Raw genomic sequence first — 12,906 nt, forward strand, 5'->3', positions numbered from 1 at the left:
GCAGACCCTACCGCTATAAGCACCTTCGAGAGATTGAGAATGTCTTCTCCCACTGAACGCGCATCGCTAGAGATCCTGAAATGAATACAGAAATAATGTGAGCACTATGATTTAAACCCTAATATGCTAGAAATACCACTGTCCTCCTAACCATTCAACCACTAACCAGGGTTAGTTCTTAGATATTGAATATCATTGATAAGTCAAGTCTACCCCCATAAGACTTGTACGTAGTCAAAGTCATACGTAGAAGGACATAAAAAAATCCTATATTTTGGGGGAAGGGGAGTAGAGTTTAAGCTTACATATACCCGTGGAGTTACCATGAAGTGGTAACCCAAAGGAAAACCTTGCACGCAGGCATACACATACATGCATGCATGATTAGCCGTTGAGACGCTAATTGTAGCATTTTTGTACGCTAATTAGTCGCATCCGTGGATTAGATATCCCGTGAGACCGTATCCAAACCACCAGGCCGGCCCCACAGCCATGCATGCAGATCGTATCCAAACCCTAAATTAGTTAGGCAGGCGCTCGACCTCCAACCTTTATAAAACCCTGCCCGCGCTGTGCAGCAAATCTTGCTCTAACCATCACCGACCCATTTTGCTTAGCTCCGATCTGATTCCGAGCTCGACCACCAGCTCCAAGCTACCCGGCGCGTGCTCTCATCTCATGGCCAGGCCAATCACGGCCCCCATCCTCACATTTCTCCTCTTCTTCTTCCTCCACACCGCAAGCCCAGCTCTCCTGGGAGAAGAGGACGACCGCTCCGTGCTTTTGGTCTTCAAGGCCGGCGTGTCCGGCGACCCCAATGGAGCGCTCGCCGGCTGGGGCTCGCCGGACGTGTGCAACTGGACCGGTGTTGCTTGCGACACGGAGCGCCATGTCGTCAAGTTAATACTAAGTGAACAGAAGCTCTCTGGCAGGGTCGTGCCCGCGCTTGGCAACCTCTCGCACCTCAGGACACTCAACCTCTCCGGCAACCACTTCACCGGCAGCGTCCCACCGGAGCTCGGCAACCTCTCCTACCTCAAGTTTCTCGACATGTCCTTGAACATGCTCTCCGGGATGATTCCGCCAGAGCTCGGTAACCTCTCCCGCCTAAAGTTTCTCGACGTGTCATTGAACATGCTCGCCTGGATGGTCCCGCCGGAGCTTGGCAACCTATCACGCCTCAAGTTTCTCGATTTGTCGTCGAACACGCTCACCGGGGCGGTCCCGCCGGAGCTCGGCAACCTCTCGAGACTCAGCATCCTCGATCTCTCCGAGAACGTCTTCTCTGGAGCGGTGCCGCAGGAGCTCGGGAAGCTTTCTCGGCTGACGCAGCTCAGCCTCAGCGGAAACCAATTGGAGGGATCGATTCCGGTGGAGCTCTCGCATATTCGGCGCTTGGTATACCTAAATCTCGGCGACAACAACCTCTCCGGGCATATCCCGTCTGCTATCTTCTGCAACCTCTCCGCCTTGCACTACATTGATATGTCGTCAAACTTTCTCGGCGGCAAGATCCCCATCCGAGCGGATTGCCCACTCCCTGAGTTGACATCCCTCGTGTTGCGGTCCAACAAACTCCATGGCGTCATCCCCCGCTCACTGTCAAACTCAACGAAGCTCCGATGGCTGCTACTGCAATCGAACTTCCTCACCGGCGAGCTGCCGCGGGATGACATGTTCAGCGGCATGAGCAACCTCGAGTATTTGCACCTGTCGTTCAACCACCTCGCGAACTCGCGGAACAACACCGGCCTTGAACCATTCTTCGCCTCGCTTACCAACTGCACCGCGCTAAAGGAGCTCGGCGTCGCCGGGAATGACATCGCCGGCACGATCCCGCCTGTCGTCGGTCGCCTCGCTCCCGGCCTCATGCAGCTCCACCTTCAGTTTAACAGACTCTTTGGCCCGATCCCGGCAAACATCTCCAACCTCACAAACCTCAACACCCTCAACCTCTCCCATAACCTCCTCAACGGCTCCATCCCACAGGGCATCTCCAGCATGCGGCAGCTCGAGCAGCTGCACCTCTCAAACAACCTGCTCTCCGGTGATATCCCGCTATCCCTTGGCATGATCCCGTGGCTCGGGGTCGTCAATTTTTCGCAAAACCGGCTCACCGGCGCCATTCCGCCGAGCATCGTGCAATGTGTGACGATGGAAAATCTTGATCTCTCCAACAACATGTTGCAAGGCAAGATCCCAGCTGGCTTATCTAGGCTGAGCGGATTGCTCAACCTCAACCTCGCGGGCAACTTGTTGTCTGGCGCGATCCCGGTGACCATCGGCGAGATGGTTAGGTTGCAATTGCTTAACCTGTCATCAAACCAGCTCTCCGGCACGATCCCGCCGCAGCTCGGCAGCTGCATCGAGCTCAAGTACCTCGACGTGTCCTGCAATGGCCTCACGGGGACCCTCCCTCAATCCTTGGAGAAGGTGGCGTCGCTGCTGCGTGTTAACTTTTCATACAACGACTTCTCAGGCGAGGTGCCGAGCGGCGGGGCCTTTGCAGGATTTCGGGCGGACGCGTTCCTCGGCAATGACAGACTATGTGCGGGGACGGCGTCGATGACGCCTGGGTTGCCTAGGTGCAGCGGTGCGAAGCGCAACTTGCTCCATAACCGGCGAGTGGTGTTGCTCGTCGTTGGCACAGTCGCGAGCTTCACGATGGCAATCATTGGGCTTGCCGTGTGCCGCGCCGTGGGACAAGACAGGCGGCACTCACCGTTGCTACCATGCGAGCCCAGCACGAGGGGGGACTACCCGAGGATCTCTCAACGGGAGCTCTACGAGGCGACTGCCGGGTTCGAACACTCAAGGCTGATCGGCGCGGGGCAATTCGGGCGCGTTTACGAGGGGACGCTCCGCAACGGCACGCGTGTCGCCGTCAAGGTGCTCGACCCCAATACCGGAGGCGGCGAGGTCTCCCGGAGTTTCAAGCGGGAATGCGATGTGCTGAGGCGGACGCGGCACCGGAACCTGCTGCGTGTGGTCACCACATGCAGCCAGTCGGACTTCCACGCGATCGTGCTCCCGCTGATGACCAATGGTAGCCTAGAAAAGCACCTCTACCCGCGTGACGGCGGCCCCGGACGTGGCATGGACGTCGCATGGCTGGTTGGCATCGCCGGCGACATAGTCGAGGGGCTCACCTACCTACATCACTACGCACCCGTCCGCGTCGTACACTGCGACCTTAAGCCCAGCAATGTGCTCCTCGACGACGACATGACGGCCATTGTGGCTGACTTCGGCATCGCGCAGCTGGTCAAGGACATGGGCGACAACGACAACGCAGGCTTTGCCGATCCCTGCAACTCCACTGCCGGATTGTTGCAAGGTTCTGTGGGCTACATCGCACCAGGTAATTTACAACACAACCGAATGAACATAGCATATAAGTAGCGTAAATGCATGTGACGTTCTTCTCTTAACATTTTCATCATGGCGTTCTTGTTGCGTGGATTTAGAGTACGGGCTAGGAGGCCATCCTTCAACAGAAGGCGACGTGTACAGCTTCGGCGTGATGCTACTAGAGATGATCACCGGGAAGCGCCCGACCGATGTGCTCTTCCAGGAGGGACTCACGTTGCATGGCTGGGTGAGGCGGCACCACCCGCATGACGTCACCGCCATTATCGCACAGTCACTGCTGGCGGCCACGGACACGATGTTGTCTGCGGTACAAGCGAACAACGTCATTGTCGAGCTGATGGACCTTGGGATCGCGTGCACTCAGCACTCGCCGCCGGCGCGGCCCACCATGGTGGAGGTGTGCCGCGCGATCGCCCTCCTCAAGGATTCGTCTTCTTCATGACATACTTGTGGTTACGTACTCATGATATATATTGTGGTAGACTCATAGCATCGAGGTTATACAATAAACTTGTGGCATCCCCCGTCCGATATGAAGATAGTCGCAGGGTTTGCAGAAAACTCGGGGGTGCCCGACGTAAGGAGATGTGCAAGTAATAAGAAGGCAGCAGGTGTGGTAGGGGAGTACGGGTTATAAACAATCCTTGTAAGTTGATGGTAATATGGTTGAGTATGCTTTTGTATCTTATATAAAGAGTTAAACTGTTACACCGGGGCTTGATGCAATTGTATAAGCACATGAACCGGTGGTGTTTTCAGTCATCGATCTACGGTGCTGCAACAGATCATGTAGTAGAGGCATGGCCTGCATGTCAGCACTTAGTGAAGGCACATGTTGAAGACTGCAAATAGAAGTTGTCACGATACCACAAAAAGAGTGATGGTGGCCCAGTCTCTCAAAGGTACTCGTATGAATACAATGTGCCTCCATTCATGCGGATGAGTGTATGTGCGCATATAAGAGCTTTTGCATCTGTGGCGTGTTTAAAAAAGAATAAAGTGTAAGGACATGAACTATGGAAGCATCACCATAGGGTGGTCTCATGGTCTTCATGTAGCCTTGTATCTGTGAGCCATGGTTTTGTAAAACTATCACCCAACAGAAACAGCAGCAGTCTTGTGGGTCCCATGTTTCTTCCTCTCTCTTACTTTCCCACACATCTACCAGGACACAAGGAACGGTCTGCTGCTAATCCTTTTCTTTTGCTTTTTTCTATAGCATTTTCTCGGAAACATCCGCCTCTTCCGCCGGCGGGTGATGTTGTGACCGAATCCGGCTTGTCTGCTTCCTCCCCATGCTCTCATCCGTGCTCCCACTTCATCCTACGGCTGTCTTTTTCTTTTTTTTCTTTTTAATCTAATCATCTTTCCCCTAATTTTAAGGGGATGGGACCGGGCCTTATTTTGTTTCAATCAAATTATGCCACATATGCGGGAGCACGGATAGGCGCACACTAAGGAAGCAGGCAAGTCTTGTCCGTTGTGACCGTGCCTGTTGTTGCGAGGCTGATGTTGTGTTGGCGTGTTGCTGTATTTTTTTAATGAGCTGCACTACTGCCTACTGGTGGGCTGGCCGGCTGGGCATCATGATCTTGTATAAATTATGTTTTTCTCGAAACCTGGGCGGTCCACGGCCCACTCGGCCTTGCGGAAGCTCCGCCAGTGCACGCACCAGTTAAGACGTCGCATTGGCCATGCCCTAACAAGTTGCATCCTTAACATCATGTCGCATGCATGCATATAGTTGAACTTGGAACCTCATATTCCTAGAGAATAACTCAACGTTCACTAGAGATACCTAAAGAATGCAAATTCAAGTATTCTTTGTTTCTTTTTCTTTTTGCTCTGTTTTTGCTCTGGTTTTCTGGTTTTATTTTTTTCTCTTCAGACTTCTTTCGTTTCTTTATTTGGTTTTCTTTTGTTTTCCCTTTGTTTTCTTTGTTTTCCCCTTTTCTTTTTCAATGTCTACATTTTTTTGTTAGACATTGTACATTTTTAGTACACGTCAAGAACATTTTTAAATTCATATCTAATATTTTTTAAATACATATATTTTTTTGAAAATAAATGATTCGATGTCTAAACTTTTCACACACATTTTATAATTTTCGGTATACATCTAAAATAAATGATTCGATGTAGGTTTTTCTCAAAAAAGCAAGACACAGGTGCACCCTTCGACCCCCATGGAGAACGAATCGGCAGATGCCCCCCCCCCCCCCAATTGATCTATCACCCTATATTAGGTCTCCTTTGGTTTCGAGGAATTCAGTAGGAATTTCATAGGATAGGATTTCTGTAGGAAAAAAATCTTTAGAGCCCTTTGGTTTGTAGGAATAGAATCCTATGATGTGAATTTCCTTTTCCTATACCTACATTGGATTTCAGATACATATCATCTCATTTTCTATGATTTTTCTACCCTATGGACCAAATGAGGCATAGGGTCCATAAGAAATAATTAGACTGCAACGCAATGTGACCACACTAAATATCATCCTAGACAAACAAATATGCATATGGCAAATGAAACAAGTTTGACTCACCACTCAAAAACAAAAAGAGTTAAAACAGCCCCCCCCCCCTCCAGGGCGATCGATCACCCAATATTAAATAACTATACTGTAATACGTATCTTCTCAATAATAATATATTTCGTATGTCGAAAAAAAGTATACATACTGCAAGCTTCGCAATATTAATATATTCCATTTGTCAAAAAAAAAACTATACCGCAAGACAATGTAATCACACTAAACATCAGCCCAGACAAATAATTAGGCATATGACAAGTGAAACAAGTTTCATGTGTGCTATTCCATGTAAATCTATTCTTGCTAACAAGCATATGAAAATTCATACTGCATCTCCTGTGTGTCAGGTGTATACTAAAGACATTCGGCATGCTTTATTTGAATGTGCCCGAGTGCAGATGGTTTGGGAAAATTTGGGTTTATTGGAAAAGGTTGAAAGAACTCTGAATGTTGATAAGGCCGGTTCAGCTGTACTAGAGGAGCTGATTTGTACTTCGATTGATGACCCACTATATCTTGCTCAAATCCCTGTATCATGTTTGATTGCGGTGGCCAGTTGGTTCCTATGGTGGGAAAGGAGACAGGGTGGAAAAGGAGAAAAAGATACATGAACTTGAATGTTCTGCCTTATCAATACAAGCTCTTGCTCTTAACTTTTGTCGGGCAGGCACTGTTCAACTTTTGGCAAGATAGGTAATGTGGGCTAAACCACCGCAGGGTACAGGCAAGCTGAATATAGATGCATCATTTGAGTATGAAGGGAGTACTGCTTCCATTGGCATGATCTTGAGAGATGATGCTGGCGATATTATTGCAGCTGAGGTCTCCTATATGGGTAAAACAATTGATGCATATACAACGGAAGCTATGGCTACGAAGAAGGGTCTGCAATTTGCAAATTCTCTAGGTATTCATAAACTGCTATTTCACACAGATTGTGCAGCATTGGTCAAGGAGATTAATCAAGAAGCAGTTAATTCAATAGCGACCCTTATTCTTAATGATTGCTTTGAGATTTGTGATAATTTTGGTCATGTTAGTTTTGAGCATTGTGCGCGTGAATCGAATCGCGCGGCTCATGAGCTGGCTAGAAGGGCTAGGGTTGATCCTACGGTGTGTGTGGACGGACAATCCTCCATCTTTTATCCGTAGCCTTATTTTAGATGATTTGTCGTTATTTGAGATGAAATAAAATTAGGCATGATGTCATTTCCTAAAAAAAAGTTTGACTCGCCGGTCAAAAATAAAAGAGTTAAAAACACTCCAGATTGCCTCGAAAAAATCTACTCTAGCAGGCGAAGAAGAAAGAAAGAAAGCCACTGGCTAGAAGCCGGACATTCTCCGGAGCACGAACATGCCGAAGCCGATGCCGAGGAACGTGGCGATGGAGATCCCGAAGATGCCGACGAGGATGCCAGGCACGACGAGCGAGCCCCACCCTTTCGCCGTCGCCATGGCGGCGGCCGTGGTCGGCCCGCCGACGTTGGCGTTGGACGCGATGAGCAGCTGCTTCCTGTCCAGCCCGGCCAGCCTCCCGACTCCGAGCACCACGGCGAGGTGCACCGCCACCTGCACGGCCGCGAACGCGAACACGGCGGGCGCCTTGGTCACCGCGTCCACCACGCTGCCGTTGGCGCCCACCACCGCGAAGAACACCTGCATGAGGATCAGCGCCATGGTCTCCCCCGACGGCGCGAGCCGGCCCAGCGCGCCCGGGAACGCCGTCGCCAGGGCCACCACCAGCGCCGTCACGCACGGCAGCGTGCCGCCGGCGGCCACGCCCAGCCCCGCCGCGATCGCCGTGCCGGCCCTGCAGATCGCGAACGAGAGCGCCAGCGCCGCGCCGCCGTGCAGCACCGACATGCTGCCCCGGGGCTCCGCGCCGTCCTGCGGGGAGGAGGCGCTCTTGGGCTCCGGCGGTATCTTGGACGCCAGCGCGAAGAGGGCCGTGAAGTAGAGCGCGGAGATGAGGTTGTCCGCCGCCACGCCGGCCGCCACCACCGACGGCGTCGTGCCCAGCGCCTCCGAGATCGCCACGAAATTCACCGCTGCCGCCGCCATGATCACATCACAGTGCGTTCATCAGACATGATCGATCAAATGCATCCATCAGTTTACATCTAGCAAATCCATTACCTCCGCCAATGTAGCTCCCCATGAGAGCGGCGGCGATCTTCCAGCCGTCCTGGCCGAGCGACCTCATCGGGAACAGCAGATAAGCCACCGTCGTGCCGATTACAGTTGCAACTACATCCAATTACACCAATCATCCTAAACTGTAACAGTACAGAGTGACAGTGGCCATGGATTTGCTCAACTGTTTCTGTTAAGGATAGAAGAAAACAAAAGAAAAGAAGGGTCTTTCGGGCCTACCTGATCCGATGAGGAAGGCCTTGAGGAGGTCGCCGGTGGTGCGGACGACGCGGCGGAGGTCGGCGCCGAGGAGCAGGAGCGGCACGGCGACGGGGAGCAGGTACTCCATGACGACGGCCTGCGCGGGCGCGCCGGGCGCCACCAGCCCCGCCGACGACGCCGCCAGCCCCGCCAGGATGCTCACCAGCGCCCCGCTCAGCGCCGCGCCCCACGCCGTCCGCTCCTCCGCCCTGACCAACACATACACGGATGGATCACTCCTAGTCCTCCACGGCGGCGACGGACGGACGGACGTAGCGCGCGCGAGCTGAGGGGTCTCGGCCGGCAGGTCAGGTGGTTTGCGTGTCGGTTACCAGGTGCCGAAGGCCGCGGCGGAGAGGAGGAACGCCCAGTTGCCCCACTGGTCGCCGGGCGCGATGACGGGCACGGCTCGGAGCGGCCGGACATGCCGGAGCCGAGACAGGCACTCGCTGCCGCCGCCGTCACGCGAGAGGCGACGGAGAGGCAATCGCGGTGACCGAGGCGCTAGCAGCCGGAGGCTGCCGGGGCAGCGTCGGAGGAGGAGATGGCACGGCGGCGAGGGGGAGGGGAGGAGCAGGGAGGCGGCCAGCGGCGCCATGCCGGCCGCGCGATCCAAATCCTCTGCTTGTTTGTTTGTTGTGGCGCGGCAACGGCAGCGCTGGGCCAAGTGTTCTCGCTCGTGAGGTCGACCCAACCAACGGCCGAAATAACATTGGACAAGTGATGGCGACATTCTTGTCTTCTTGTTCTGCATCTGATGTTTTTTGGTGTCTTCTGTACCAACCACACTAGTACAGCATGTTGTTACTTATGAGAAGCAAAAAACATATAATTAGGAAATTCTCCCTCTGTAAACTAATATAAGAGCGTTTAAATCATTAAATGCTCTTATATTAGTTTACGAAGAGAGTACTATCTTGTTTCAAAATAATAATAGTAATAAGGAATATCAATTGAAAAGCTTGGTTAAGATGCAAGATGCAGCCGGCCGAACTACTCTTCTTGTATAGTCTCTGTGGCCGGCATCCGTCTGCTTCCTGGCATTTTCCTTGGCTCCAAATGTAGTGCAGGCTGCTTGTTCTATACTCAAACCTGTCATCAGAGCTTATGATGCCTTCATCATCATGTCTTGATTAATCAGACACTACTTTCTAGATCCATGGAATGCAGATGATCAACAGAAAAATTCAGAGGTCTCATCATCAATCAGCAGACAATCATGTAGTTAATCTATCAAGAAGAAGGTTGGTATTGGAAAATTGATGGTGACTCAAATTGCTGTGGATCAGGTCTCCGTTTTTGTATGTCAACCTTTTCCAACTTTGAGTGAAATAAAACAAGGTCAAAATGTCTATACATAATTCCGAGACAAAAATTTGTGTTATAGTAGAATATTTTATCAAATTGAGTTTTCCACCAATTGTTTCAGAACTTGAAACATATGTTTTTTTTTCTTGGCAACGAAATTATCTCCTTGTACCATGTACCATGATAAACCACACCAAGTACCTAGCTATGGTCCTAGTACATTTTTAGAGATGGTCCTGAGATGAGAGTATTTGATGTGACAGGTTACAGCAACCTTATTTGTGAGCTAAATATATACTGTACTATGTATATATGCAAGATGCGGGCGGTTGGACCGTCTTGGTGTACTATGTGGCCTGCATCTGTTCCTGGCCTTTTTCCTTTGTGCAAATTATAATTCTGTCCTTAAACGTATCATCATAACTGATGCCTTCATCGTCATGCCTTGATTAATCAGAATCTACTTTCATGATTCATGGAATGCAAGCGATTAGGAGGAAATTGCCATGTTAAGAAAGATGCATAAGTCTTGTGACCAATCACAGGAGGCAGCCATGCATTATCCTATCAACAAAAGGCTGGCCACAATGTCTTCCATGGGGGATCATGCAGATACAGGTGTCCAAACCAAGACCAGTCAAGGCCAACCACTAGACTGCACCTACTACATCAGATAAGACAATGCAAATGATTAGCAACACAGATGCTAGGAGGAACCTTCTGACTACCCCCAATTGACAAGCATAATCACACAATTAGCAACATAATCCCAGATGATTCTTCATAAGCGGATCAATACTCTGGATCTTGGGGCATCACAGGTTGGCAGCCATTCTCTGCTCTGCACATACATGTACATGACACAACAGGTGTCCAAGATTGGCAAACAGTGTCTGTTTAAGGGTCAATGATTTGCAGATAACAGAGGGACAAACAGCCCCAAATCATGACCGTGACAAAACAGAACGCAGAAGCTTCTTATACCAACAGACATTACGTATAGGGTTACATCTAAAATGAACACTATCCAAAATAAAGTCAGTCGTGGCGCCCTCCATTGATAAGACAAAGGGGCAAGAATTTAGCTGTCATGTATTGCATCCAGATAAGGCTCCTTGAAGCCTTATAAATAGACGAGACCATGCAGGGAGGAGACATCAAGCAGAAGTGCAAGCAAGCAACCAAGAAAGTTCAGTCACACACACCTCCTTCACCACCATGGGTGAGAAAGTCTGTGCCAGCGATCTCATCGGAGTCTACAAGGGCGAAAGGCGGAGCGGGGTTCGGCCGCTGCCGCGTCGCGGGCAGATAAAGCTGAGGATCGCGCACTTCGTGATGCACTCCGTCGCCTCGGCGCTTCAAATTCTTGATCACAAGTGAATGTATGTCACTGGCTCCGTAGATGTTAGGATCTGTTGTAAGCCGCTCCCTATGTGTAGCTGTCTGTTTTTATGAATTTGAGAATGTTACTCCTATTTCGATCTGCACATGATCATGGCGTGGTCCGTTCTCGCTTTTCACGGTTTGTTGCTCTTGGCTTGCATCATTTTGGTCTGTGTTTTGATCACTGCAACTAAAATGATGTTTACCATCTAGTTCATTGTCTGAGCTCGACGATGCAGGAATTTCTCTCGCGTCCCTGTAGTGATAAGAGCGCATTCTCTAACAGCTTTGAAGCCCAGGCAGCCATCCTTTTGCCAATCCTAAACAAAAGAAAGAAAAGCCCAACCCGCCTTCATTGGTTGAGCAAGGGGCATTTACCTATCAGTCCCAGTCCTAAGGCGCAATCGAAGCACTAAGCCCAATTACAACTTTACTCCGTAAATTGGACCTCATTCTCCTAGTCCCATTCCTGATTGTTATTTCGGATTCTGTGCTTGGGTGGTATCTTCTTACTATTGATTCAACCTCTTCGGACAAACGTTGTCACTTCCTTTATTTGAAAAAAGGGGTCTAGAACTACAGTGATCTGATACCTTGTTCCCTTGGTCTGGGTAGGTAGGTTATGTAGGCTACAACTGTTCATAGGTTGTTCGATCACAAAAGGCCAAATAATCGATTACTAGTATGCCGGATATTGCCAGGAAGCCCTTCCCCCTGTGTTTGACTCATCCAAGATGGGTTCACATGTTGGAAATATGCCCTAGAGGCAATAATAAATTGGTTATTATTATATCTCCTTGTTCATGATAATCGTTTATTATCCATGCTAGAATTGTATTGATAGGAAACTCAGATACATGTGTGGATACATAGACAACACCATGTCCCTAGTAAGCCTCTAGTTGACTAGCTCGTTGATCAATAGATGGTTACGGTTTCCTGACCATGGACATTGGATGTCGTTGATAACGGGATCACATCATTAGGAGAATGATGTGATGGACAAGACCCAATCCTAAGCCTAGCACAAAGATCGTGTAGTTCGTATGCTAAAGCTTTTCTAATGTCAAGTATCATTTCCTTAGACCATGAGATTGCGCAACTCCCGGATACCGTAGGAGTGCTTTGGGTGTGCCAAACGTCACAACGTAACTGGGTGGCTATAAAGGTACACTACAGGTATCTCCAAAAGTGTCTGTTGGGTTGGCACGAATCGAGACTGGGATTTGTCACTCCGTGTAAACGGAGAGGTATCTCTGGGCCCACTCGGTAGGACATCATCGTAATGTGCACAATGTGACCAAGGAGTTGATCATGGGATGATGTGTTACGGAACGAGTAAAGAGACTTTCCGGTAACGAGATTGAACAAGGTATCGGGATACCGACGATTGAATCTCGGGCAAGTATCATACCGATGGACAAAGGGAATTGTATACGGGATTGATTGAATCCTTGACATCATGGTTCATCTGATGAGATCATCGTGGAACATGTGGGAGCCAACATGGGTATCCAGATTCCGCTGTTGGTTATTGACCGGAGAGTTGTCTCGGTCATGTCTGCATGGTTCCCGAACCCGTAGGGTCTACACACTTAAGGTTCGATGATGCTAGGATTATAGGGAATAGATATACGTGGTTACCGAATGTTGTTCGGAGTCCCGGATGAGATCCCGAACATCACGAGGAGTTCCGGAATGGTCCGGAGGTAAAGATTTATATATGGGAAGTCCTATTTTGGTCACCGGAAAAGTTTCGGGTGCTATCGGTAACGTACCGGGACCACCGGGAGGGTCCCGGGGGTCCACCAAGTGGGGCCACCAGCCCCGGAGGGCTGCATGGGCCAAGTGTGGGAGGGGACCAGCCCTAGGTGGGCTGGTGCGCCCCCCCCACCAGGGCCCAAGGCGAAGAGAG

At 50.2% G+C, this 12,906-nt stretch overlaps 2 protein-coding genes across 2 annotated transcripts in view; one reads left to right on the forward strand and one right to left on the reverse strand.

Moving 5' to 3' along the window:
• The first annotated feature begins 678 nt into the window (after nt 1-678).
• LOC125522889 (putative leucine-rich repeat receptor-like serine/threonine-protein kinase At2g24130) lies at nt 679-3,814 on the forward strand. The gene is made up of 3 exons (XM_048687934.1): nt 679-2,685; nt 2,890-3,361; nt 3,468-3,814. The coding sequence occupies exons 1-3, from the start codon at nt 679-681 to the stop codon at nt 3,812-3,814; spliced, it is 2,826 nt and encodes a 941-aa protein (XP_048543891.1).
• A 3,276-nt stretch (nt 3,815-7,090) lies between these two features.
• LOC125518089 (uncharacterized membrane protein YjcL-like) overlaps nt 7,091-12,906 on the reverse strand; it is a 42,315-nt gene continuing 36,499 nt past the window's right edge. Inside the window, exons 7-10 of the mRNA XM_048683030.1 lie at nt 8,633-9,074; nt 8,280-8,509; nt 8,043-8,153; nt 7,091-7,954 (exon numbers count right to left, since the gene is read on the reverse strand). Of these exons, the coding sequence (XP_048538987.1) occupies nt 7,230-7,954; nt 8,043-8,153; nt 8,280-8,509; nt 8,633-9,074 (1,508 nt within the window). The 3' untranslated portion in view covers nt 7,091-7,229. The remainder of the gene's footprint in view (nt 7,955-8,042; nt 8,154-8,279; nt 8,510-8,632; nt 9,075-12,906) is intronic.

This window comes from Triticum urartu, chromosome 7 (assembly GCF_003073215.2).
Source record: "Triticum urartu cultivar G1812 chromosome 7, Tu2.1, whole genome shotgun sequence".
Taxonomy (NCBI): Eukaryota; Viridiplantae; Streptophyta; class Magnoliopsida; order Poales; family Poaceae; genus Triticum; species Triticum urartu.